At 45.0% G+C, this 27,799-nt stretch overlaps 3 protein-coding genes across 4 annotated transcripts; 1 reads left to right on the top strand and 2 right to left on the bottom strand.

Moving 5' to 3' along the window:
• Nucleotides 1-620: 620 nt before the first annotated feature.
• Nucleotides 621-4,710, bottom strand: LOC148214454 (uncharacterized). Its single transcript, XM_088151432.1, has one exon. The coding sequence runs from the start codon at nt 4,708-4,710 to the stop codon at nt 3,301-3,303; it is 1,410 nt and encodes a 469-aa protein (XP_088007558.1). The 3' UTR covers nt 621-3,300.
• A 78-nt stretch (nt 4,711-4,788) lies between these two features.
• LOC103063929 (uncharacterized) lies at nt 4,789-15,215 on the bottom strand. The gene is made up of 6 exons (XM_088151189.1): nt 15,151-15,215; nt 10,440-11,346; nt 9,519-9,645; nt 9,107-9,189; nt 7,103-7,229; nt 4,789-5,696 (listed from the first exon to the last, which is right to left on the bottom strand). The coding sequence occupies exons 1-6, from the start codon at nt 15,213-15,215 to the stop codon at nt 4,789-4,791; spliced, it is 2,217 nt and encodes a 738-aa protein (XP_088007315.1).
• A 269-nt stretch (nt 15,216-15,484) lies between these two features.
• Nucleotides 15,485-26,289, top strand: LOC103063465 (zinc finger protein with KRAB and SCAN domains 3-like). Of its 2 annotated transcripts, XR_015798007.1 has the most exons (6): nt 15,485-16,789; nt 17,062-17,191; nt 18,065-18,147; nt 19,115-19,241; nt 19,916-22,983; nt 25,710-26,289. XR_015798007.1 is itself a non-coding variant. In XM_088151259.1 (4 exons), the coding sequence occupies exons 1-4, from the start codon at nt 16,358-16,360 to the stop codon at nt 19,313-19,315; spliced, it is 846 nt and encodes a 281-aa protein (XP_088007385.1). In that variant the 5' UTR covers nt 15,485-16,357; the 3' UTR covers nt 19,316-19,887. The 2 variants fall into 2 exon arrangements, 1 of the variants encoding a protein (XP_088007385.1); XM_088151259.1 differs by lacking the exons at nt 19,916-22,983; nt 25,710-26,289 and having other exon boundaries at nt 19,115-19,887.
• Nucleotides 26,290-27,799: the final 1,510 nt, after the last annotated feature.

The raw sequence follows: 27,799 nt of genomic DNA, 5'->3' as shown, positions 1-27,799 counted from the left end.
GTTTTCTCCATTTGAGTTATTTTATGCTAAGATTTCAATGTTTCCTCACTTTGGAGATTCTGTTTGTAAAGCTCTGACAGTTCACTCATGTAGTTTTTCCTACGTGATTCCTTTTGTGGAAAGAAAGGGAACCCCTGCTATTAAACCTCTTTTTACCCTTTTTCATTTACTACTATTTTTACTGCATTTTGCATAATACTGTTTCCAGAGTCTGCAGATGTACTTCATTTTTCCACTATGTAAATCTTTTTGAGAAGGAAGGCTATTGCTTATACTTTATCCTTTCTATACCACATGTATTTACCATTGGTTTAATATTTCTTATTTTCTGCACTCTGCGTAACATTGCAGTGGAGTTCCCAATTAGGTGAGATGTATATTTTACTTCTGATTGCCATTTTGTTACATTAGTTGTTTTTTAACAGTGTTTTCTTTTGCATTTGCTGCTGGATGATTTTTGTATGCTGCCCAGAGCCATGGTGGCCATATAAATGCTTTAAATAAATAAATTAGCTATAAACTTTTCTTTTGACAGCATCTGGGAGGGCAATGGGGTCCGTCAATAAGCAGCATTGTAGTGCAGGTTCCCTTTTTTCTGTGTGTTTCAATGTTGCGCGTGCACACACACACAAATCCAAATGGGGTAGAATTTGCATCACAACACAGGGAGGCCAAATGCAGCAAGATCCAATAGATGCCAGTATTTTCCTCAGTAAATTAATTCTCTCTGGTTTCTTATCAAGGTTAAGCTGTATGTTGTCAGAATTGAGAAAATGAACGTTTTTTTAAATTAACCTGCTAGTAGCAGCCAGACTGACAGCCAAATTTTGAAATCTCTCTTTATTATGATATATAGTATCTTTGCAAAAATTCCCCCAAGTCCTGCCACGTTGCCTCCTTGTTGCGGTGGGTTACTCTTGGAGTGGATGAGCAGGGAATGGCAGAAGCATGTCAAAAATATATTCTCCTTAAAGCATGAAGGTCATCCCAGCTGCTAGCTAAAGCAAGCAGGGTGCTTATATTGGGCAACGGCAATACAGGAAGATGCTGGAGATGGAAGATCACTTTAATGACAATGGCAAAGGTTCCATTCATTCTGGGCATGAAAAGGCAAGGGTAAACCATTCCTGTATTTCTATCAAGAAATCCACATGGATAGACAGTATACGGTGATGGGTGACGTAGTGGCAGAGGAGGGCCCCTCTCGTCAGATGGCACTCAGCATGCTAGTGTGGAAATGCTGAAGGTCATTCAGAGTAGTAATGCAATTTATGATGTGGCTAAATTAGAGCCTGCACAACATCTAGTTGTGGATGTTGCCATATAGGAAAAGAAACTCTGACACTGCAAAGACAAAATTACAGTGGAAACATGGAACATAATAAACATGAACTTGGGAAAGCTCAACATAGTGAAAAATGAAATGAATCAACTGCACATTGACATCTTAGGCATCAGCAAATCAAAATTGGACAGATTACCACTCATGACATGAAAAACAGCAGAGTTGGTTTTATAGTTAGGAAAGGTACAGCAAGAACAATACTTGGCTACAATGCAATCAATGACTGAATAACATCAGTAAGATTTTGCAGACAACCCTTTAATATGACGGCTATCCAAGTTTCTGCATCAACCACTAATGCAGAAGAAAAAGAGGGTGACGAGTTTTATGGTGAGGTGCAATCTGAAATTTGACAGAACATGTGCTGCTTCTGGTTAGAGACTGGAATGCCAAAGCTGGAAATACAGGTAGTCCTCGTTTAATGTCCACTTGTTCAGCAACCATTCAAAGTTACAACGGCACTGAACAAAAGGTACTTAATGACCAATCCTCATGGTTGAAGCCGTCACAGCATCCCCACGATCATATGATTGTGACTCAGGTGCTTGGCAACCGGCTGGCAATTACAATGATCTCATTGTCCTGTGGTCAAGTCATCACCATTTGCAACTTTCACTGCTGGCTTCAAACAAGCAAAGTCAATGGCAAAGCTGGCAAGAGGTCACAAATGGTGATCACGTGACTGCGGGATGCTGTGACTGTGCAGGATTTGCCTAATGATGGCAACTGGGACCACCAGAACTGCCGCTGTAAGTCGGCACGGTCATGTGACATCACACCTTATGACTGTGTCACTTAGAACAGAGTTCCCAGTCTCAATTACCACTGGTAAACAAAAACTACTTGTACACAGAAATTAAACTGACTACATTATTGCTACAAAAGGTAGAAGAGCTCAGTTATAACGGCGAAGACAGTGCCAGGGGCTGACTGGGGAACAGACCATGAACTGCCCATTTGAGAACTGGTAAAACACAAAAGCAATATTATGACATCTGTAAAAACACTGAAGGTAGAAAGAGACAAGGAAAAACAATGCAGGCCTTTCAAAACTTCTATGAATCACTGAATTGCACTTCTAAAACATATTTGTGCCTCTGTTTCCTTGTTAGGTATTGGCTAGGTTCTGTTCATCGGAAAGGATGATTTATTCCTGTGATTATTCATAACCATTATTATTTACACTTCCACATTATGCTATTCAGTAAGATACAGAAGGTGTACGTGAGAGCACTAGCCATAGCTGAACCATTGCCACAATCAGCCTTCCCTGCTGAGGTTAAGGACTTCTCAGCCCCACTAGGTAGACCAGACTCAACTCCACAGGAAGGCTAAAATTACTTTTAATGAGAGTGGCTATAACAACACAATCTTGCCAGCCTGATTGTGCTGTACCTCCTCCCCTTCTTATACTCATGTGAATTAGGGAGTGTCTGTCTGAACCTCTCCTGCATATTTGCTGCTTGTTGTGGACTTAATATGCATTTTCCCCCTTGTTGCTTTGGTAATGGATCTTGCCTACCTCTGTCAAAGTCGTCTTCCTCACTCTCTACATCACCTTACCGACAAGGTGTACTTTACCGGCTAATTTTAGCCAATCTGTCACACGTGCAACCAAAACCCAGTTTTACTTCAAGCATGCTCACACTATTTCATGCAAATAAAATTACATAGTGTCGCCCACATATCACCAGTTTGAAGGTACATGCAGTGCACTGATACATAGTGGCGTAAGAGACACGCACAAAAGCAGCACACTGAGGTAGTGCAGTGATACAGAAGCAAAGAATGAGGATCAGATTGACAAGAAATAGATAAAGAAGAATGACTGTATGAATCTTTCCTCAATAAATTAATTGTTTGTGGCCATTCCTATCAAGCCTTAAGTATGGCTTAAGAGAGTCAGGAGTCAGAAAATGTGAAAGACAAGTACGTGTGGTCTGAACCAAGGAAGTCTAGGCTTTTTGTGGATTAGCACCTGAGTGGACCTTTGCGTGGGAAGTTAGCTGACTGCTCCTCCGGAAGCTCTTCCCACACTCTGTGCATTTATATGGTTTCTCCCCTGTGTGGATCCTTTTATGGGAAGTAAGATAATTGCTCCACCTGAAGCTCTTTCCACACTCTGTGCATGTATATGGCTTCTCCCCTGTGTGGATTCTTTTATGGCAAGTAAGTTTACTGCTTTCTTTGAAACTTTTTCCACACTCCCAGCATTTATATGGCTTCTCCCCAGTGTGAATACTTTTATGGGAAGTAAGGTAATCACTCCTGCTGAAACACTTCCCACACTCCATACATTTATATGGTTTCTCCCCTGTATGGAGCCTTTTATGAGAATTAAGATTACTTCTTGTGCTGAAGCACTTTCCGCAATCCAGACATTTATACTCATTCTCCTCTGAATGGATCTTTCTGTGGGAAGCTAGTTGATGGCTCCAGCCAAAACTCTTCCCACATTCCATACATTTATATAGTTTTTCCCCTCTATGGCTCATTTTATGACTATTAAGTACCCTATTTTCACGGAAGCTCTTCCCACATTCTGTGCATTTATATGGCTTCTCCCCCGTGTGGATACTTTTATGGGAAGTAAGGTGATAGCTCCACCTGAAGCTCTTCCCACATTCCACACACGTATATGGTTTCTCTCCTGTGTGGACCCTTCTATGGGAAATAAGGTTAGCACTCCTGTTGAAACTCTTTCCGCATTCCATACATTTATAGGGTTTCTCCCCCGTGTGGATCATTTTATGTGAACTAAGTTGATTTCTCCACCTAAAGTTCTTTCCACACTCACCACATTTATATGGTTTCTCCTCTGAATGGACCCTTTTATGAGATGTAAGCTGTTGACTCCAACGGAAGCTCTTTCCACACTCACCACATTTATATGGTTTCTCCTCTGAATGGACCCTTTTATGAGATGTAAGCTGTTGACTCCATCGGAAGCATTTTTCACATTCCATGCATTTAAAAGGTTTTTCTCCTGTGTGGATCCTTCTATGGGATATAAGTTGATTGCTGCACATGAAACTGTTCCCACAATCCATGCATTTATATGGTTTTCCCCCTCTGTGGATGCTTTTATGAAGATTAAGGGGACTATTTTCACAGAAGCTCTTTCCACATTCCATGCATTTATATGGTTTATCCTTAGAATGGATTCTTTTATGGGAAGTTAGCTGATGGCTCCACCTGAAGCTTATTCCACACTCAATGCATTGATATGGTTTCTCCCCTGTATGGATCCTTTTATGTCTAGTAAGGGACCAATTTTCACGGAAGCTCTTTCCACAGTCAGTACATTTATATGGCTCCTCGCCCATGTGAGTTCTTTTATGGGATGTAAGTTGAGTACTCCGCATGAAGCTCTTCCCACAGTCTGTACATTTATATGGTTTCTCTCCTGTGTGGAGCCTTTTATGGGAACTAAGGTAGCAGCTTCACCTGAAGCTTTTCCCACAGTCCATACATTTGTATGGCTTCTCCCCTCTGTGGATCCTTTTATGGAAAACAAGTTCACTGTTTCCCTTAAAGGTCTTCCCACACTCGATGCATTTATATGGTTTCTCTCCTGTGTGGAGCCTCTTATGGGAACTGAGCTGAATATTGCACGTGAAGCTCTTCCCACATTCCATGCATTTATATGATTTTTCCCCCATATGGTTCCTTTTATGGGAGGTAAGTTCACCACTTGTCCTGAAGCTCTTCTCACACTCGATGCATTTATATGGTTTCTCCCCTGTGTGGATCCTTTTATGCAAAATAAGTTCACTGCTTGTCCTGAAGGTCTTCCTACATTCCATGCATTTATATGGCTTCTCCCCTGTGTGGATCCTTTTATGGGAAGTAAGATCACTGCTCCACCTGAAGTTCTTCCCACATTCCACACATTTATATGGTTTTTCTCCTGTGTGGATCCTTTTATGATAATTTAGGTCACACTTCCGGTTAAAGTTCTTTCCACAATCAAAACATTTATATGTTTTTTCTTCCATGTTTATTTTTTCATGTAAAGAAATGGTGAGTATCTGATTGCAATTTTTTTTGTCCTCCTTGCATTGATCTTCCCCTTTAGCACAGGTTCTATAATTTTTGTTTAAATACAATTTGTCTTTGAATATTTTCACACTTTTCCCTAAATACTTTCTCTTTTGTTTTCCATTGTGACTTTCTTGGGCAAGAACGTTGGCTTGAATAAGTGCAGAATCAGAAGTTGTGCTTTTCTTCCTCCCGTTTGCTGATTGGATTTTCTCCTGTCTTTTTGCTTCTGCAAAATCCTCTTTTCTCTCTTCATTCCTGATCTTCTGGAATGGTTCCCTGTAATTCTCATTCTCCTGCCCCTTAGCTCCTTGAGATAAAAAGAAAGAGTGAAAGTTATAGCAAAACTAAGTTAAAAATTGAGTATGGGAATGTAGAAATTGACTCTCCGGTATTTTCAAAGTCTGTTCTCCTGACCAACATAAAACAATCTCTAAGATTTACTTTGGGATTCTGATGAAAGAGGTTCTGATCTAATTCTTTGTGTGGAATGATCACCCTTAGTGTATCTGAGGAATGCTGGCCTACTGCATTATTCTAAGTGACTTCGACTCTTTTAGGGAAAGAGGAACTGGAAGAACAAATTAGTGTAATTTGGCCAACCATTTTGTGGACATAATCACTTGCGTGGGCTCCAAACTGGAAGCTAGATGGATGGAATCTACTGAAATGATAAGATGCTGCCTGGGAGGTTTTGAGCTTGAGGATATCAAGGAAGCAGCACATTTCTCTGTGCCTTATCCTTGACACGTGTTGTGCTCCTGCACAGCTGCTTGGTGAAAGCAGCCAGAGAAAGGTTTAGGAGTAGTATTCAGGCTAGACAGTGGGATTTTGAGGGAAGGTTTGATTCAGGTAGGTGACCTGGGTGGGCCTGGTTCCAACAGAAATGAACAACATTCATCCTATTTCCAACTACCCCTTCTTGGGGAAGGATGTGGAGAAAGAGGTAGGGCTACAGCCACTCTGGAGGACCTTAGTTATCTAGACCCCTGGCAATCTGGATTTAAGCCCAGGCATGAAATAGAAACTGCACTGGTTGCTCTCACAGATGCACGAAGGACAGTGATTTATGTCCTTGCCATCTCTCATTCAGATCACTCTACATGGGGCTTCCCTTGAAGGCCACCCTAAAATTTTAGCTTGTCCAAAATGTAGTGACCTACGTGCTTACTGGTCAGTCTTGATACTACCATGCTACTCTGTTGCTGTGGGATCTGCACTATGTAACAGTATATTTCCAAGTGAAATCAAGATGTTGGTCACTGTCCCATAGATGTTAATGGCTTAGGGCTTAGGCCTTTCACTTGTTTACACAGAGAACAGCCCCTCCCCGCCAATTTCACCCAGAAGACGATGATGCATCAATCAGTAGCCTGCCTAAGAAAACACCAATGCTTCGTAGGACAAACGAGGAGGCAGCTGGTTCAAGACAAATGGAGATCAGGTGGTAAGAAGGTCAGACTAATTTCATTTATCGTCCAAAGCCAAGCAGATAGTCTGTGGTTGGTGAGACCGAAGAATTCACTATGGAGAATCCTCTCAAATATTAGATGAGGAATAGTTACATGAAATATCTAAGCAGACTACTATTGACCTCCTTTCTTCTTTGGTGCAGAAGAAGGAATCTGGCTAGGTAATGTTTTATGTGGAAAAGGTGGTCACGACTGGCCACCAGATGCCTCCTCTAAGTATCTGAATGAAGAGCGGAGACCATACCCAGAGAAGCCACATTCCTAGAATTTTCCAGCATGACTTCCCCATGCAGGGCTTTCTGGTCAGGATTCAGTTGTGACCACTCCTCCTCAGAGAAATACACGGCCACCTCCTCAAAGGACACAGGACTCTGAAAACGGAAAACAGAAAGGTCCAGGAAGGAATTGAAGGATTCTCTTCCTTAGTTCACAAAAAGGGCTTTGGAGACACCAGTGGCTGAAGGCCTTCTTCACAGCTGCAGAATGAAGTGTCTGACATTTTACTCAATGGATCATTGGGTCCCCCCAGGAAGAATCCTGTCCATGCTCAAAACTTTCTTGAAAGTGCTGAGAGAGCGTATCTAGGGATCTGTGTGGAACACCATGAGACACAGCCCTATTTCGGTTCCTAACTAGATTCCAAGGAAGCCGGATGGGAACTAATGAAGTTGGGTTGGGGAGAAAATTATGCTGACGTTGCGGGTAGCACTGGTTGGTATTCAAATCCAATCAGAAACCAGATGCTTAGAAGTTGCTATGAAATTCCCACGTGGTTGGATTATAAGATCTTGGGATACACTTTTCTGGAGAATTTTCTATATGGCATTTTCATTAGATATTTTTTAAAAAGATAGTAGAAAAATCTATTCTACTTGCCATATTACCTGCCATTTTATAGATTTTTATAGAACTCTACTTTTTTTTCTATTCACTAATTTGAAATGAAGCTTTTCCGATCTCTAATTAGCAAATTTGATCATTTAACTGCTTCTGAGCAGTGCAGCACATTGTAAATGCATTTGGATGAATGAAATTAAAAACCTCCAAAGGAATTTTTAAAAAGGCTGACTCCTCGTAACTGTTAACTATAGCTGCCATGTTTTTCCGGGCTCTTCATATTTATTTATTTCATGTTGTTGGAGCCCCAAGGAGGGCCCATGTAACACCTCTGCTCCGCAAGCTGCATTAGGTGCCAGTTTGCTTCCGGGTCCAATTCAAGGTGTTGGTTATCACCTTTAAAGCCCTACATGGCATGGGACCAGGTTATCTAAGGGATCGCCTCTCCCCTATGACTTCAACCCGTCCCACCCGATCACACAGAGAGGGCACGCTTCGGACCCCCTCAGTGAAAGAACTTCGACTGGCGGGGTCCAGAAGGCGGGCCTTCTCTGCGGTAGCCCCTGCTCTTTGGAACATCCTGCCCCCGGAGGTGCGATTAGCCCTCACACTCCTGGCCTTCCGTAAGGCTTTGAAGACCTGGTTCTGCCACCTGGCCTGGGGTGGGGTGGGAATACCTCAAGCATGGGGATGGCTAGCCCCATAGAGGCCTTCTGCCTTCAACCTCACATTTTTCATCCTCTTGGTCTCTCCTTCTTCTTTTTAGTAATTTTTTAATTAAGGTTTTATGTATTTATATATTTTATGTTTTTAATGTTTGTTGTGAATCGCCCAGAGTTCCCCCATTGGGGGGAGATGGGTGGTTGAAAAATTCAATCAATCAATCAATCAATCAATCAATAAAATATATTCTTATAAACTCTGTTCTTATAAACTCAGCAGATGGAAAGCCTTAGTCGATGCTGGAAGCCATATAGCATCAGTCCTAATTAGCACTGCTTATGTGGACTGCCTGGAAATTCCAAGGTAATTGGATAAACTGGGAAATAATAATAATTTTTTTAAAAATCCCAGGAAAACCAAAGGCAAGCCATGTCCGTAATGGTGCTAAGAAATCGGAGTAGATGAAAGAACCAGGAGCTGAGGGTGTCTTTACATTTTATTGTAAACTACCTCATGCAGAAGAGGAGAAAGTCATGAAGTTTTGAAAAGATTAATTCAATTGTTTAACAAGAATTGCTCAGTGTATATATTTTATTCTCTGCAACAATCTTGAACAGTAGGTAAGCTGGGTATAATTGATCCCAACGTCTCCATTGCATGTTGCTCCGCGACAGCGATATTAACAGACTGGGCCACAAAACAAAATAGGACATTTCCAAATGGTTCTCTATGTCTTCTCTTTTCCTACCTGAGTTGGAGGATCAGGCGCTCTTTCGCTTTCATCAGAAAAAGGAGGCAATCCTACAAATGTCAGGGATGTCATTCCATTCTCTGCGAAGAAGATAAAAGTGGTGGAAGCAGGCTTTCCCCCAAAATACAGGGAGATATTTATTTACTTTATTTATTTATGTTTCAAATTTGTCACCGCCCATCTCACTGCGGTGTATCATACACACGACCACTGGAAGATACAAAAGACCAGGTTAGGGGCAGATCATCTTGGAGAAACGTATCTATGTGGTCCCTAAGAGTTGACGACAACTAGATGCCACATAATCAATCAATCAATCAATCAATCATACACAAGTGGTCCCAGAGAATGAGAGCAAGCTGGAATCTCTCTGTGGAACGTCACACGGCTTGGAAGACCCTTCCCTTACCTGGAGAAGTGTCCTGACTCGAGTCTGACTGGGAGATCCCCTGCGAGAGCAGCTTCTGAGAGGAGTTCGACATCCCCCTCCTTCCATCCAGATGTTCAGTGATGGTCTGCAAGAGGGGCGCCTGGACCTGTATCAGTAGAAGCACAGCAGGGGAATAACATAACAGCACAGGAGAAGAGCCAGCTTGGCATAGTGGTTAAGGCACCTGGCTAGAAACCGGGAGACCATGAATTCTAGTCCTACCTCATGCACAGTGCCAACCGGGGGACTTGGGCCAGCCGCTCACTTGCAGCCCTAGGAAGCAGGCAATGGAAAACCGCTCGGAAAAACCTTGCCAAGAAAACTGCAGGGACTGGTCCAGGCACTTGCCAGGAGTCAACACTGACTCAAAAGCACCAAAAAACAAAGTGAAACCCAGAAGAAAGAGATGGTTGTTCTGGGCCCTAAACTTTAGAGCAGCCCATCTCCACCAGTGGAGAAGCGACAAGGGAAGAATTCTCCCAAATCCACCCTTGGGCGTGGGCAATCTGCCTTCAGAGGGAAACCTCTTTATTAATAAAGCCCAAAGAAGGGGCACGAAGACAGCTAAGAACCCCAGGAGGCAGGCCGGATCAGAAAACTGACCCCGCAGGAAGAGAGCCGAACTCTGGCGAGATGCGCTGCAGGGACTGAACCCTCCGAGTCTGCCCGCCTTTCCCTTCCTCCCTCTTCTACCCCGGGGGGCGGGGGGGGGAGAGTGTGCGTGTGTTGCGCGCGCGCGTGCCGGTCTGAGTCTCCTCGCACCGTCCCGCTTCCCTGGCCGTAACGCACCTGTTGGCCCAAACGTTTCTGGGCGCCCGGCCCAAGTCGCCTCCGCGGCGCTCTGCGCTCCGCGAAACGCGCCCTCCGACCCGCCTGCGCTCTCCGGACGCCCTGCCTCACCTGGCGCCCCCCCCGCGGCCGCTCCTTCCGCTCCTCGGCCCGGCTCAGCAGGCAGCCCTCGGCCAGGGCCACGGCCTGCGCGCTGCTCTCCGCGCCGCACTCGCGCACCCAGCGCGCCACCTCGGCGGGCAGCGCGGCCAGCAGCCGCTCCAGCAGCACCAGGTCCAGCATCTGCGCCTTGCTGCGCCGCTCGGGCTGCAGCCACGCCCGGCACAGGCGGTGCAGGCGGCTGCAAACGGCGCGCGGCCCCGGGGGGCAGGGGAGCGCGCGGAGGTTCCCTGCCGGGGGTTCCCTCGGGGCGCCCCGCAGCGGATCCTGGCGCGCCGCGCGCCGGGCGTCCCCCTCGGCCTCTGCCCGGGGCTCAGGCCACGTGTCCTTTTCTCCCCGCAGGAGACGCGCCTCCCGCTCGCGCACCTCTGGCGGAGCTCGCTGCAGGGCCGGCCGGAGCGCGCTTCCTTCGCGGCTGGGGGGAGAGGCCGCCTCCCTCTCGCCGCGCGCCTGGCACCGGCGGGGCAGCGCCATCTCCAGCCGCAGGAAGCCCTGGAACCGCGGCTGCTCCGCCGCCGAGGGCGCCGCGTCCCGGGCCAGGAGGGCGTCGCTGCCGCGCCGGGCCTCGCTCAGCTGCGCCCGGAAACGCTGCGGGCTCGGCCGGCCCAGGTTCGCCCCCCAGCGCCAGCGCGCCCGGACCGGCTCGGAGACCCGCTGGTCCAGCCCGCCTCCGCCTCCGCCTGCGCCTCCGCCGCGGCCGCGCGCGCTCCCTTCCCCGCTCCAGCCACGAGGGCGCGCTAAAGTCCGTAGCGAGGAGGGGGAGCGGGGTCGCGGGCTTCCCTCGGGTCTCCACTCAGGGGATCCGCTTGCTTGGTCCTCTGGGGCGGGGTTCAGGATGCTGGAGGCGCGGCTGGGCTGCCTTCAAATCAATAGCAAGCCGCACTGTCGAGCAGCGTGCAGAGCACGGGACTCGTTTGTAAAACCATACGCATAGACCGGGCTGAACAGATGTTTGTAACCTGGCACGGCACAGAACCGGAGATGCCTGAAATGTCTAGTTATTAATTAATCAATCAATCAATTATTAATTAATTATTAATTAATCAATTAATTAAATGTCTATGCCGCCCACCTCCATTCCTTGTAATAACCCTGCCCCTGTCAACGCCTTAATAAAGGGAGGGAGTCGCGCTTAAGGGAGTCTGGATTCAGAGAAAGTACCTTTTCTGGCTCGGACTGAAAAAGCTGGCACGTGTGGACGGAACCAAGAGCAAAACCAGCCATCTTAGCTCACAAACAAGGATCTGCTCAACTGAGAACCCATAGAAAAACTAGGTTGGGTTGGTGTCCCTGGGCAGGAAGAGTGGAAACGCCAAGAATGTGCGCCAAGGGTATATACCTACTCTTAGCCCACTCGACCAAGGTGGGAAGGCCATCCCAGCTGCCCAGCTAAAGCCAACAGGCACCTCTCTTGGGCAGCAGCGATAGAGGAAGGTGCCAGAGGCGGAGGATCACCTGAGGACAGTGGCAAAGGCATCCGTTCATACTGTGCAAAAGAAGGCGCGCCTGTATTTTTCCAGGAAAACCACAAATTTGAAGGTGTGCAAATCTTGGTGGGAAAGCAGTGGGTAGTAGGTGGCCTTTTGTAAGGAATGTTTATTGAAATAAGCAAAAATGGCTGGGTGTATGAACATCCCTTTGTACGAACAAAATGCCACATATGAAGCAGTATAGGATGCTTTGGAAGGACAGAAAGGCAGTGAATGCTGTTGCTGTAAACTAGTTCTTGCTATATTTCCTTTTCTTTTTCTTATATCTTTAATTTCTTTGGGTTACAGACAGTCCCCGGGTTAAGAACAAAATCTGTTCCTAAGTCTATCTTTAACTCCAATTTGTATGTAAGTCGGAACTCGTACTTATAAATGGGCTGCCTATTACTAAAAATGGCAGACAGCATTCTTCCTCAAGCCGACAAGCTGCTGAAGCCGCAGAATGTTTTCATGAACCGCTGGAAACAGGCTGTATATTAAAAATGTGTGGCCTCAGCGGTTCATTGGCTTGAGGAAGGAGAATGCCGTCTGCCATTTTTCGGAATAGGCAGCCTGTTTGTAAGTACAAACTGTCCATAAGTCAGGTTCCTAACCTGGGGACTGCCTGAACTATTTCTTACTCCTTTTTTAATGCTCTGTATACAAATGCTTAACCCAAAAGGGAACGCTGTGATGAGTGTGTTTCTACAGGATCCTCCACACAGCTTCCTGCTCAGGCTGCGGTTTTGGCAGCAAAGGAGAGCAGGCCCTCCACAGCCATTTTTTTTCTTCTTTCCAATGGCTATGTCCATCTGAAGAGTGACTGCTTGGGCAAACATCAGGCTTGCTAAAATGGCAGGCTTGTATCAGTGCCCCAGGACTACGTGTTCGGGGGCAGTATGACCCCAACGCAGGATGCTTCTGGGGGAGGGTGCGTGGCAACTACCACCCACCAATGCAGGATGCTTTGTGTGGAGTCCTGGCCCTGTCTTTGGAAACAGCCTTCCTTTGCTTCTCTTCTGTGTTCTTGTAGCTGTGAGCATGTATCTCAATAAATTACGATATTTCTTGTTGATACATTCTGGGATTATACCTAATAAAAAAAATGTGTCTTCATTTCAAATTTAATTTCCAAAATTCTCTGAATGATGTTATGTATATTATCTTGCCAATACTTTTGAGTTTTTTTACATGTCCACCATGGTAAAATGTTCCTTCTGTTTCATAGCATTTCCAACATTTGCAAATAAATATGATCTTGGAAATGACTGATGAAGTTGTGTACCATCTATAAAACATTTTATACCAGTTTTCTTTTAGATTATAAATTAGAGTTGGTCCATAATTCTTCCCATTGTTGTGCTGTAAATGTTTAAAATGTTGCATCCATTTTATCATGCACTTTTTATTTCTTCTGTCTGCAGGTCATAGTAGTTTATATATGCACCCTAACAGATGGTATTGGTTTTGTATGAGCATTTCAAATTCTTTCATTTTTCTTAGCATCCCTCCCTCACTCTTAAGATCAGATTTTATCCTTCTGGCAATTTGTAAGTACATCAACCATAATATATTCTGGCCTTCACTGAGTAATTCTTGCTGTGTCTTTATCAGTGAAATTGTTGGGCTTATTATTTTCCTGATGGAATTCAATGCTTTTATCAGATTTTGTCTGATGATACAGATTGTCCTCAACCTATGACAATTCATTCAGTGACCGTTTGAAGTTATGATGGCACTGAACAAATTGTGGTTACAATTGGTCCTTGAAGTTCCAGCTGTCCCAGCACTCCCGTGGTCACATGATTGCGATCTAGGCGCTTGGCAATGGGTTCACACTTACAATCAGTTGCCAAGTGCCCCATGATCACATGATCACCATTTACAACCTTCCCTGCTGGCTTCCCCAGAAAGTTAATGGGGAAGTCAATGGGGAAGCTGGCAGTGAAGGTCACAAGTTGCTAGGATAAGTTTCCCCCACCCTTGCACCCTCTCCCAGCCCCTCTGCACTCGCGCCATGCTGGCCTCTCATACACCCTCCCCAAACCGCAGCCCTGTGCACCTTCCTGACCTGTGCTGCACCCCCGCACATCCTCCCCGACCTGCACCCTCGCACACCTTCTGGCCCTCGCCGTACCCCCGCACACATTCCCTGACCCCACACACTGTCCTTGACCCTCCCTCACACACTCACTGCACCTCTCCCACACCCCCTCGCTCCCTACCCCACCCAGCAGCAGCCTCTTACTCTGGGACTTGCAACTTCTTACCAGCTTCCCCACTGACTTTGGTTGTGGGAAGCCAGCAGGAAGTTGCCTCGCCTAACGACCATGGGATTCAGTTTAACGACTGCAACCGGGACAGCAGGGATTGCCTTCGCTAAGTGAAGTGGTTGCGCTTTACAATCACACTGCTTTGCGACAGAAATTCCCGTCCCAATTGCTGTCATAGAGGATTACCTGTATGTCTTATTAAATGTTTGTCCTCTTTTGTATCTCTGCACCATCCTGGGCAGATACACAGAATATCTGTGGATTCCGTTGCAGGTTCTTTTTTTGAAACAGCAAATCAGACTCCGTAGGATTCCAGGCCGTTTGGATTCCAGTCCAATGCAAAGGACTGGCAATATGGACAGTTGTTCGGGTTTTTGTGTCTCCCTTCAGTGGCCGGGGGGAAACTTTTATTTTACAAAAGGAAAACTTATGAATAAAAGAAACGAAGTTGAAGACTAATGTAGAAATGAACCTTAATAATAAAACTATTTTCTATTTTAACTCTTTATCTACACTATATGCTTTAAAGCCCAATTTCAGTATATTTTCATATCTTTCTATTCTATATCTGCAACATATTGTTTTATGGCTGACTTCTACATTTCTGCTTCTTAATTCCTGTATATTTATTAATTTATTTATTAACGTATTACTCCTTTTTCTACCCAATTTGATTGTGTCTTTTACTTGTATTAGTTTCTCTCTTCTATTTCTGCCCTGTCAAAGTCTTTAATTTTTTCTTCGTCTTTTCTGCCGGTTTCTCCCCGGCTGGGCGCCCGGACTCTCCTCCTTTCCACACTCTCGGCTGCCTCTGAGGGAGACTCTTCCCTCGCGCCGGTTCTGAGGGGAGACAAGAACCGCCTCTCTCCCCCCAGGCTTCTCGGCGGCTGCCTCTCCTCATCTTTTAACTGCATCCCTTACTTTGGCTCTGCGTATTCAGCCTCTTCCTCGTGAGGCCTGCGGCGGCAGAGCTGCCAGGCAGCCATCTTGGCCCCCCTCCCCGCCTGCCTCCTCCTCGTCTCCTGCCCAGCACCTCTGTTTGACTGGCAGCTGGCTGCCCTGAGGCCGGCAAGCGCCCCTGAGCAGGGGCGGCCTGGACGGCCTCTACGGCGGCCTCGCGCCCTCGCCTCCACAGGCGCTGCCCGCAGGACCCACCAGGGGGCGCTCTCCCCGCGGCCGACCTGCTGACCGCCACCGGGCATGCTCCGCCCGGCTGCCTGGCTCGGGAGGATTGGCTGTGAGTTGCACTGTGGGAAGCGGTGGGGGGCTGGCAGGAGCCTCCGGGCAGCGGCGAGCAGCCCCCCTTCCACCCGTAGGCAGAGCCTTCCCAGAGAGGAGCGAGAAAGTGCGGCTCCCCCACACAGCCCCGGAGCCGGTGGCAAGAGGGAGGGACCGCGGATTCCCCGAAAGGGTTTGCTGGACTCCTAATCCCGAGCCTTGGAGGGAGGGGGAGACCCCCCCACCCATTACCGCTCCTGGCCTGTGCACGCAAGAGATCGGACCCTGAGGGGGGAGGGAGGGAGGGAAAGAGTGGGGCGGAGGGTAGGAAGCCTAAAGGAACTCACATTGTGCATAAACTAGGTTTGCTTCCCAGCATTTCTAGCAAACAGGAATCTGAGAAAGCGGATTTCTCCCCCTGGCGTTCCTCCACCCTCTCCAAATGGTCCTGTTTCAAGCTTTTCCTGGGGAGTGTTGGAAAGGTTCAGTTTGGTGCCTCAAATGTCTTTCATGGTGGGGCTGGAAAGACCCCCAAGAATCTTTCAGCTGCCAGTGGAGCTGAGCTGCACTTCCCCAGAAGACACCCCCCAAAATGAGGGCAGGGGAGCAAGGGATGATGGGAGGGAGGGACAGATGTTGCACTGAGCCTAAAACATATCTTGATTTTGTCCCCCCTCCAAACTGTTACTTTGTCTTGATTTTGATTAAACAATCACAGTTACTAAGTGAGAACAATCTGTGTAATTCCTGAAGTTTGCTTTCCTTTCCACCTCAGAAATAAAAGCTGGAGGTCACTTGGGAGCTGAATGACTTGAAAAACTTCTCCTGGCCTCTCTGTGCAATTCATGCAGATCCTAGGACTGAAAAGACCTTTGGAGGCCCAGGAGATCCGCAGGCCCCTTCTGGATCTATGTTAGAGAACGGACTGAACATGGACGCAAACCAGCCAGCGTGCGAGGGAGTGGGAAAAGGCCGTGCTGCTGCTCAGCCCGGGAGCTGTGGGGAGGTCTGGACAGGAACCGGGCAGAAGATCCTGGAGGAGGAAGCCCTCAGCTCTGAGATCCAGCACTGGCGCTTCAGGAACAGTCCCTTTCAGGAGGCTGAGGGGCCGCGAGAGCTTTGCAGCCGCCTTCACCGCCTTTGCTGGGGGTGGCTGCAGCCAGAGAAACACACCAAGGCCCAGATGTTAGACCGGGTGATCTTGGAGCAGTTTCTGGCTGTCCTGCCCATGGAGATGCAGTGCTGGGTACGGGAGTGCCGAGTGGAGACCAGCTCCCAGGCGGTGGCCCTGGCCGAAGGCTTCCTCCTGAGCCTGGCGGAGGAGGAGCAGGAAGGGCGCCAGGTGAGAGATGCTCATTTTGGGAAATATGAAGGGGTACTAATGTGTTTGAATTCTTAAATCTCTCCCTAATAGAATTTTTGCAATTCATAATACAACAAGATATTTACAGAACATCATTAGAGAAATTGTTCCTGTGTTCTTCCAGGGGACATATTTGGAGCAATTCTCCCATCCCCACGAATGGACAAAGAGGGCTTGCAATGTTGTGGGAAAAAAATGAAAATCCAGTTCCTCTTCTGTTCTCTTACTCCTCTTCTTTGCCTATATTTCAGGTTCCTAGGGCCTTCCAGGAGGTAGGCGTTAATTGTCCGAAGGAAAGGGTGGATCCTGTAAATCCCTGTCAGGAGTCATATTTCAGAGGGATCTCCAAAGAGGAGGGCCAACATCAGGACACCTCATTAGGTAAGGGAAGATCCTTCTACATGGTTGGAGGTTTTCCAGAGAGATTCTAGTTATTCTTAATTCTCTGCAACTTCTCGTGTCTAGTGGTTGGACTTACTAGAAGGTGACTGAACGAGAAAGACTTAACTCTTCAAGCTAGAAGGCTTAAGTCCCACAAAGGAAGTCCTTCCCTTCAGTCAATGCACTACCTTCAGATGATTCCCCATTTGCAGAAGAATGACCTCTTCTGAGGAATGCCCTGGACTGCATTCTGACTCCTCCATCTTAGAGATATTTCCCTTTGTTCTCAGATATGGAGAGAGGAGCAATCTCTCTTTGGCCTTTCTTGATAGAAAATTTTTAGAAAATTCTCACACATATCCCTGTTGGACCATCTCCGACACCATCTACTCTTGCAGGCATCTTACTGAGGTGCCACAATTTTATCAGTTGCCCATCCACATGGAACGTAATGCTTTCAAGCTGTGGGGTGGTGGGGAGCATCTACATGGTTGAGTGAATGCTTTAGTTGCCAAGAGTATACTTCTTTGTCTCCTTCCTGCCCAAAAGGTAAGAAGAGAGGTCCAATTAGGGTTTGTTCCCCATGCTCTTTTTCACATTTTCTGGGCTGCTCAACCAGCTGCAGCCTCTGACTGATGTGCTGATCAGTCAGTGTGTGGTTTGGCTGTGGTCTTCTTTTATTCTTGGCTCCCATGATGGGGCCCGTAGACAGCCACTGAAGGCGGAGGGTAGGACTGACAAATGGAGATTTCCTATGCAGGACAGGAAGAAGTTTTAAGTCGTGCCGTCAAGCTGGAGTTTATCCCTTTCCTGTCAGCTCCATTTCTGGTGACAACCACAACTCTTCTTCCATCCCGTCTCTCTCCTTCCCAGAGAACAAAATGGAGTCACTGTTATTCATTGGATCATCTACTTGTACTGGTGAAGCTGAAAGAGCAGCTGGACCTCCAGCTCAGGTAGGAAGGAAAAGATTTGGGGCTAAAATGGGGGAGTAGTTGGAGATCCCTTTCATTTGGGACCTCAATATATGATACTGGTGTTCCTGAGCCACACAAACAGGGAACTTAGGATTCAAGTTAGTGATCAGTCACACTCAGCTTACCTCTGAAGACAGTTTTGGAAATATATTGAATTCTTTTGTGGTTATGTACTGCTGGACTCAAAAAATGACACCTGGCAGTTCACACTATAAAACATAAGAACCAATAAAACAAAACTAACAGGCAAAATGATGATCTCCTCTGGAACAGTACCATCTTTGATCATTTTTGGAAGGCCAATAATGAGACTACCAACTTAATTTGCAGAAACAAAGTGGGATAAAAGATCTACACTGAGAGTTATTCCTTCTTTTCAAAATGTTCAGAGCTTTCTGGAGTATAAGGAGGTTTACAATAAAGGGTTAGGACCGAAGACACCCCAACTCCGGCTTGGCTTTTAACAACTGCATCTGTGCTGTTTCTGAGCTGCATTACAGAAGTGCTTTTGTATATACTCTTCCCAGCTTTTTCAACTGTTTTGTCTAGGAAAGAGATGTAGTGGTCCCTCATCCATTGAGTAACCCAGGCCTGAATCTGCTTACTTGAGAAGATCACCTGAGGGCATCTGGAGTTGCCACCTGCTGAGGCCCCCTTTTCCATAACTAAATCTTTCAGGAGACAGGAGTACAATTAATGCACAATTTCGTTACCTCAGGGATCATCATCTTTGGGGAGAACCTGCCATGCTACATGGGCTAGATATAGAGGATGCTGTGTGCAACCACCTCTTGAGAGATCAGGGGATGGTTTTATCATATAACATGTTGAGTCCAGCTAGGAAAATGTCCAATTAAGCATTATAACTCTGTGCTTTTAGGATTTGCAGATTAAAGGAGATCTTGCAAGTTCTCGAGTCAGCTAATAGGGATTCTTCCTTGTTCAGGGTCCTGTGTCCTTTGAGGAGGTGGCCGTTCATTTCACCAGTGAAGAGTGGTCGCTGCTGGATTCCAGCCAAAAAGCCCTGCACCGAGAAGTCATGTTGGAGACGTCTAGGAGCGTGGCCTCCTTAGGTAAGGGTACCTCTGGAGGAAAATTAAGTCAAAGTGAGGAGTCACTAGACTGTTTTCTGCTATTTACAGTTTAGACTCTCAGTGCAGGTCTTGTTAAAATGATGTCATCTTTCTCTTTTCCTCTTACATTAATTACAGTCCACGTCTGCAGTCTTCTAAGTACCACAGTTTCATTTAGAAGAAAGAGATCAGTCTGGAAAGGGTTGACAGGCAGTCTTGGGATCTTCTTTGGGGCCTGTGTCAATACTGCACAGCTACTGGGAAGATAAATAGGGAGGGGATGTTCTTGCTTATTTCACTTGCACTAATCAGCGCCATATTTTCTTACACAATGATATTGCAATGTCATGCATGTTGTGGCATCGGATGCAACTTAGGTGCATCACATTTGACACCAGTGCTTATGCCATAATATGATGACAAGACCTGGGCTGCAGGGCACTGTGTTATTCTTTGTTATGTTCTTGTTTTAAATTGTTGTTGATCACCCAGAATATCATGAGATGAGCAGCCATGCCAATTGTTTAAATTAATAAATAACATTCATTCTGTCATTTCCCCCATTGCTCCCCCTGCAGATCCCCGGAATTGATGCAGGCTAGGGACTGGCACGGGGATAGCAAATTCTATGTTGTAGAGTTTTCTGATTTCTTTTTTCTTTTTTCCCCCTCAAGCAGTTGATGAGGAGGTGAATGAAAATTGCCAAGAGCCAAGTGTAGTGCCATCAGAAATAATCAAAACTGAAATACCAGAAGAGACTTTTGCAGATAAGTGGGGAAGGAGGAGATATGAGAAAAACCAATCCTACAACTGGAGAGAAAAATCCACTATTGAATGTGAGGAAATGGATCACTTTCTCACCCAACATGATTGCAAAGAAAGCAGTGTGGGAAAGTGTCGAAGAAGTGGTGAAGTAGTCCAAGCAAAATCCATTTCAAATAATCACTGCAAAATTGGAAAGAGCTTCAGCAATAACATTATTCCCCACAAAATGATCCATGGAAGGGAGAAGCCCTATAAATGTGTGAACTGTGGAAAGAGCTTTAGGTGGAGTAGTAATCTAACCTCCCATAAAAGGATCCATTCAGGGGAAAAGCCCTATAAATGCATAGATTGTGGAAAAAGCTTCCGTATGAACAGTTCCCTTATTTTTCATAAAAGGATCCATACGGGAGAGAAACCCTATAAATGCGTAGATTGTGGGAAAAGCTTCAGTATAAGCAATTCCCTTAGTTATCATAAAAGGATCCATACAGGGGAGAAACCATATCAGTGTATAGAGTGTGGGAAGAGGTTCAGCCAAAGCAGTTCCCTTACTTCCCATAAAAGGGTCCACACAGGAGAGAAACCCTATAAATGCACAGAGTGTGGAAAGAGCTTCAGTTATAGTGGTTCCCTTACTTCGCATAGCAGGATCCATTCAGGGGAAAAACCTTATAAATGCACAGACTGTGGAAAAAGCTTCAGTATGAAGAGTTCCCTTATTTCTCATAAAAGGATCCATACGGGAGAGAAACCCTTTCAATGCATAGAGTGTGGAAAGAACTTTAGCACAAGCAGTGACCTTAATTCCCATAGCACAATCCACACAGGGGAGAAAAAATATGCATGCATGATGTGTGGAAAGAACTTCAGGTCAAGGAAACAACTTACTTCCCATAAAAGGAGGATGCATACAGCGGAAAAACCCTATAAGTGCACGGACTGTGGAAAAAGCTTCAGTATGAACAGTTTCCTTAGTTCTCATAAAAGAATCCATATGGGAGAGAAACCCTATCAATGCATAGAGTGTGGGAAGAACTTCAACACAACCAATGACCTTACTTCCCATAAAAGGGTCCACACAGGAGAGAAACCCTATCAATGCCTGGAGTGTGGAAAGAGCTTCAGTATGAACAGTTCCCTTACTTGTCATAAAAGGATCCATACAGGAGAGAAAAAATATGCATGCATGGTGTGTGGAAAGAGCTTCATGTGGAGCAATCAACTTACTTCCCATAAAACAATGCATACAGGGGAAAAACCCTATAAATGCATGGACTGTGGAAAAAGCTTCAGTATGAACAGTTCCCTTACTTCTCATAAAAGGATCCATACAGGAGAGAAACCCTATCAATGCATAGAGTGTGGAAAAAGTTTCAGTAAGAACAGTTCCCTTACTTCTCATAAAAGGGTCCATACAGGAGAGAAACCATATCAATGCATGGAGTGTGGGAAGAACTTCAGCAGAAGCAGTGAGCTTACTTCCCATTATACGGTCCACACAGGAGAGAAACCCTATCAATGCATAGAGTGTGGAAAGAGTTTCAGTAAGAACAGTTCCCTTACTTCTCATAAAAGGATCCATACAGGAGAGAAACCCTATAAATGCATAGAGTGTGGAAAGAGCTTCAGTATGAGCAGTTCCCTTACTTCTCATAAAAGGATCCATACGGGAGAGAAACCCTATAAATGCATAGAATGTGGGAAGAGCTTCAGCACAGGATGTAACCTTACTTCCCATAAAAGGATACATACGGGAGAGAAACCCTATAAATGTATGGAGTGTGGGAAGAACTTCAGGACAAGCTGTAACCTTACTTCCCATAAAAGGATCCATATGGAAGAGAAACCTTACAAATGCATGGAGTGTGGGAAGAGCTTCAGGACAAGGTGTAATCTTACTTCCCATAAAAGGATCCATGTAGGAGAGAAACCCTATAAATGCATAGAATGTGGGAAGAGCTTCAGCACAAGCAGTGACCTTACTTCCCATAAAAGGCTTCACCCAGGGGAGCGACCATAGAAATGTCCTCAATGTAGAAAAAAGTTTTTGTGAAAACAGGACCCTTACTTCTCATAACAGTATCCATATTGGAGAGAAAAAAATATACATGCATGATGTGTGGAAAAAATATGGTGCAATCTACTTACTTCCCATAAAAGGACCCATATAGGGAAACATAGAAAGGGATGGAATGCAAACAGAGCTTCAGTCAAGAATTGTGAACTGATTTCTCTTAACAGGCTCCACATGAGGGAAATAACATGCATGCATGTAGCATGTGAAGAGCTTCAAGTGGATTTTGTATATGTACGTGTGTGCCTTCAAGGTAGTTTTTGACTCCTGGTGACTGCCTGGACTAGTCCCTGCAGTTTTCTTGGCAAGGTTTTTTGGAAGTGGTTTGCCATTGCCTTCTTCCTAGGGCTGAGAGTGACTGGGCCAAGGTCACCCAGCTGGATTTGTTATTAGGGCAGAACTAAAATTCATGGTCTCCTGGTTTCTAGCCTGGTGCACTAACCACTACACCAAACTGTTTCTTTCAAGTGGAATAGGACCCTTATTTTCCATAAATAAGGTATTGGAGGTGGGTGGGGGAGAAACTTTATAATGCATAGAATGTGGGAACAGTTTGAAAAGGAAGTATCCACTTGGGAGAGAAATCCTGTGAATGCAAGGAGGGTGGGAAGAATTTCAGCAAGAGCAATTCCCTTAGTTCACATGAAAGGATCTACATGGAAATGTGTGTCTGGGAGAAGACACAGCTGGAGTCTTACTTTCCATGAAAGGAGAAACTGTATAAGTGGAAGAAGTGTAATAAGAACTTCAATACAAGGAGCTTTCTTATTTCCCAGAAAAAGTTCCATGCAGAAGAGACAGTATAAATGTATGGAACACAAAGAGTGAGCCTGTTGAGCTAACCCTCATGAAGAACCAGGCTGGGCACGCCTCGTCAGCAGTGGAAGCAAGAAGATGGCAAAGGTCAGCTGGGGCAGTGGAGTGCAGGGGGGCAGAGGTCTCAGAGTGTAAGATGGCAAAGGCGACTGTGGCATGGACTGGGCTGTGGTGGCTGTGGCTTTGTGCTGCCCTGCTGGGCCAGGCTGGAGATGGGTTTTGTGGTGCACTGTGGCTCTGGGGCAGCCCCAGAGCCATGGCACACCAAGGAGCCCCTTTGCACCATGCTCCTAGGCCAGACTGGGGCTGCGCTTTGTGCTGTGTGCTGCATTGCACTGTGTGCTATGCTGCAGCTCTGGGGCAGCCCCAGAGTCATGGTGCGCCAAAAAGCTGGTTTGTGCCACGCTCCTGGGCTTCGCACAGAGGGGCTTTTTGGCAAGCTGCAACTCTGGGGCTGCAAAAAGCAGCTGCAGCACAATGCAAAGCTGGCAGCCAGGCTGGGCATGCCTCCTCAGCAGTGGGAGCAAGAAGATGGCAAAGGTCAGCTGAGGTGGCATGGGTCTTGGAGTGCAAGGTGGCAAGGGTGACTCCGGCTTCCCAGGGTGTGGCAAGCAGCCCCAGAGCCACATGGTTTGGGGGCTACTTGCCCCACAAGGGGGGGTACAGGTTGGCCAAAAGGGCAGAGATGGGGGGGATAGGTGGGTGGGGGGAGTTGGAGGTAGTCTCTTACCTTACTGAACCTTGGGGATGGGAGGGATCAAGCCCGGAATGGCTTGGATTAGGGTGGGTCCTTGGCTAACAACTGGCAGAATTCACTTAACGACTGCATGGGAGTGGTGAGATTACTGTCGCAATGCGATGCGGTCGCATGACATGTTGCTTTACAACCACATCGCTTAGTGATGGAAATTCTCATCCCAACTGTGGTGATAAGTCGAGGACTACCTGTATGCCTATTTAGCTTAGAAGATCTCTGGGTGAAAGTTGTATTAATCCTGCTGAAAGCAGAAGTGTCGCCAGTGAGTTTATGATTGCAGCTGTTTCCTCTTTACGTTAAAAATGGTTTTACTGATGCAGTAGTGTACCATATGAGCAATATTTTTTTTAAAAGGAGGGAGATAAATCAAGCTTTTTCTCTTTATGTCTTCAGTTCTCTGAGTAGAGCAACCAGAACCATATTTTTTAACCTTTTATTATCAAAAAATATTCAGCTCAAAAGGAATCCTTTATGGATTTTTTTTCTGTGTTACATTCCAAAACCACTGCATTTCTCAAGGTTTTTTAGTGCCACTGTATTACATAAAACAGATTCCTGAATTTGTGATATCAAGTAGTATGAAAAGTCAATCCTATTTATTTATTTATTAGATTTTTATCCCACCTTTATTATTTTTTTATAAATAACTCAAGGCAGTGAACATACATAATGCTTCTTCCTCCTTTTTTCCCCACAACACCAACCCTGTGAGGTGGGTTGGCTGAGAAAGAGTGGTTGGCCCAAAGTCACCCAGCTGGCTTTCATGCCTAAGGCGGAACTAGAACTCACAGTCTCCTGGATTCTAGGCCAGCACCTTAACCACTACACTACACTCCTACTCATTTTAGGAGACAATGGCATTGCAAATTGGAGAAACCTTGTCTTACTGGCATTTGTGACTCTCTGTGCTTTTTATCTGAATATAGCTTTTTTAAAAAAAATTGTTATGTCCTAATTATTAACTATATTTCTCATTTTGAAGGTTTAATATAGTAAATTATTGGGACCAATTATTGCATAGTGTAAATGATGTCCCTACTTAATATACATGGAAGAAAAAAGCTAAAGGAAGAAACCAGATGAATATGTGGGAGAACCTTTAGTGAGGGGAGAGGAGCAGAATCGACTAATAGTTAGAAAGTGGTAGAAGGAGGTGGAATGAATTCAGATCTTACTAGTATCAAAGAATTCACACTGCACAGATGATGATGCATAGAAATCCATGGAATGAGCAAAGCAGATCTACCTATAAATGAAGCAACAAAGGGGGGAAAACAGATCATGTGACTATCTTCTGAAAGTTAGGATTTTCCATAGTTAATGGTTAGCTTAATCTCACTAATGACAGAATAACCAAGAGCTGATGATTTAATTGACAGTGACTGACGTTGATGTCTCTCACAATGACCTCAGCTTGTTTGGGGCCATATGACTACTTGTTGGCCCTTTGAACTTTTGAAGTTTTCTAATACCAGCTGTTTGGTTATCATCTCTCTTTCCCTTTCTTTGACACTTTGGATAGCTTTCCTGTGGACTAGTGACCCTTGGGATGTTGGACAAACATGTAATTTGGAATTAATAGGCCAGCTATGAGGTTATGGCCAGGTAGGAGTAAGAATAGCAAAAGGCATGTGGGACAGGAAGCCAATTAAATTTAATTGGCTTTGCCGTCCATTCCAGTTATCCTTATGCATACCACTAGAATAAGTTTTGAAAGCTTGTTTCCCAATTCCTCTCTGTCTTCAGCCTCCTGAAACTGGATAGAAACATGTAAAGAGAATTAATTTAATGAAAGAAAAATTATAACAGAAGGGGAGTGCTCGCTTTAAGGAGATTAAACATTTCTGAAAACTTCTAGAGTTTATAAAAATGCTATCCATTTCCCTACTCTGCAGTTTTTTATATGAACTTGGTCATAACTTGCATTAGCTCAAATTTGTTAAAGATGAGATGAAATTATTATACGTTGGTCAGCAACTTCAAAAATTGCTTTCTACAGATTGATTTTTCCTTCTCCCAGCCTTGCTGCAATTTTTGTTCTTTTTCTCTCAAATAGGTAAAGAAAGTAAGAATGAAAATTGCAACAAACCATTCCAAATTTTCATGCATAAAGAGGGAAAAGGGATGTTTGCAAATCAAGGAGAACCAGAAATGAGTGAGAGAAACCAGTCAACAAATGGGAGTAAGAAAAACTCAACTTTGCAATGTGTTCAAATTCGAGATGTTCTTGCCCAAAAAGTTCACAAAGAAAATGGAGAAAATAATTAGAGAAAAGTGTGAAAATATTCAAAGACAAATCAGATTAAAAAAAAAAAAATTACACAGCCCACATTAAAAGGGAACAGGATTGGCACAGGGAGAATGAAAAAAGTTACAATTCAACGTTGACTATTTCTTTACAAGAGAGAGTCAAGATGGGAAAGAAAACACATGAATGCATGGAGTGTGGAAAAGGTTCAGCACTAGCAGTAACCTTACTCGCCATAAAAGAATCCACATGGGGGAGAAGCCATATAAATGCAAGGAGTGTGGAAAGCGCTTCTGTCAAAAATGTAACCTTATTTCGCATCAAAGGATCCATACAGGGGAGAAACTATATAAATCCATGGAGTATGGAGAGAGCTTCAGGTGGAACAGTGACCTCATAAAAGGATCCACACAGGAGAGAAACTCTGTCAATGCTTGGAGTGTAGGAAGAGTTTCAGCAAGAGAAGCCTGCTTTTTTCCCACAAAAGAATCCGCACTGTGGAGAAAACATATAAATGCATGGAGTGTGGGAAGAGCTTCTGCACTAGTAGTGGACTCAATTTTCACAAAAGTCTCCACATGGGAAAAACCCTATAAAAGCATGGAATGTGGGATGAGCTTCAGAGGGCACAGTTACCTAATTTGCCATAGAACAGTCCACACAGGGAAGGTAATGTGCAGTAAGAGTTTCATGTGGAGCTGGTACCTTGTGTCTCATAAAAGGACTTACATGGGGGAGAAACCATAGTCATGCAATGAGAGAAAAGTTTCTGGAAAAGCAGTTCCCTAACTTCTCATAAAAATATTCATACAGGGGAGAAACTCTATAAATGCTTGGAGTGTGGAAAGAGTTTTAATAGTAACAGTTCCCTTCTCATAAAAGGGTCCATACACAGGAGAAATGTGTAAATGCATCAAGTGTGGAAAGAGTTTAAGGTGTAACAGTTCACATCAAAGGATCCACACAGGGGAGAAACCATATAAATGTGTGCAGTGTGGAAAGTACTTCCCTAATAATTCATCCTTTACAAAACACAAAAGAATTCACACAGGAGAAAAATCATATAAATGTAAGAATACTACATGCTGGCCATTAAGAGAAAAAGAAGAAATCTCAGGGGACTTAAGATAGAACAGGCTTAAGAAAGAAACAATGATGCATACTAGTAATAAATAATTGGTAATAGTAATAATTAACTATATTATACTTAATATAATTAACTATATTAACAATGTAACTCTGGAAAAGACCCTGATGCTGGGAAAGATTGAAGGCCAAAGGAGAAGGGGACGGCAGAGGATGAGATGGTTAGATAGCATCACTGAAGCAATGACCATGAAACTGAGCAAACTCAGGGAGGCAGTGAAGGACAGGAAGCCCTGGCACGATATGGTTCATGGGGTCACGAAGACTCGGGCACGACTTAACAACAAATAGGAATAATAAATAATTGGTAATAGTAATAGAGTATAGTATATTGACTAGTAATACTAAGGAATAGAGTCAGTCCAACTGGGCATGGTTTAAAAAAGAACCTGTGACATTCACACAGGAGAAAAATCATATAAACGTATGGAGTATGGAAAGACCTTCCGATGGAGCAATCAAGTTACTCTTCATAAAAGTATCCCTACAGGGGAAAGGCCATATAAATGTGTGGAGTGTGGAATGTGTTTCAGAGCAGGTGATGAACTTATTTCCCGTAAAAGAATCCACAGAGTGGAGAAACCATATAAATACTTTGAGTGTGGAAAGAGCTTCAGAAGGAGGAATCAGCTTACTTCACCCACAAGGATTGACTCAGGTGAGAATCCATAGAAAGACTAAAGTTATTTGGTGTATTGCTTGTGTATCCGCTCTTTTTGATACAAATTAAAAAAAAAAAAAAACTTCCTCTG

The sequence above is a fragment of the Python bivittatus genome, unplaced genomic scaffold (genome assembly GCF_059951505.1).
Source record: "Python bivittatus isolate LINGU-HERP-01145 unplaced genomic scaffold, Pbiv_v1 ctg000650_np1212, whole genome shotgun sequence".
Taxonomy (NCBI): Eukaryota; Metazoa; Chordata; class Lepidosauria; order Squamata; family Pythonidae; genus Python; species Python bivittatus.
The sequence above is the reverse complement of the archived record's forward strand: the minus strand, read 5'-3'. Positions and strand labels throughout refer to the sequence as shown.

Excerpts from the sequence above, each read along its gene's own strand:
- LOC148214454 (XM_088151432.1), bottom strand. The coding sequence starts at position 4,710 with ATGCGGAGTACTCAACTTACATCCCATAAAAGAACTCACATGGGCGAG.
- LOC103063465 (XM_088151259.1), top strand. The coding sequence starts at position 16,358 with ATGTTAGAGAACGGACTGAACATGGACGCAAACCAGCCAGCGTGCGAG. Across the intron at positions 17,192-18,064 it reads ACATCAGGACACCTCATTAG|AGAACAAAATGGAGTCACTG; the intron begins GTAAGGGAAGAT and ends TCTCCTTCCCAG. Across the intron at positions 18,148-19,114 it reads CAGCTGGACCTCCAGCTCAG|GGTCCTGTGTCCTTTGAGGA; the intron begins GTAGGAAGGAAA and ends TTCCTTGTTCAG.
- LOC103063929 (XM_088151189.1), bottom strand. The coding sequence starts at position 15,215 with ATGGCTGCCTGGCAGCTCTGCCGCCGCAGGCCTCACGAGGAAGAGGCT. Across the intron at positions 7,230-9,106 it reads CGCCTGATCCTCCAACTCAG|AGTCCTGTGTCCTTTGAGGA; the intron begins GTAGGAAAAGAG and ends TTCCGTTTTCAG. Across the intron at positions 5,697-7,102 it reads TAGGAATGTGGCTTCTCTGG|GAGCTAAGGGGCAGGAGAAT; the intron begins GTATGGTCTCCG and ends TTTTATCTCAAG.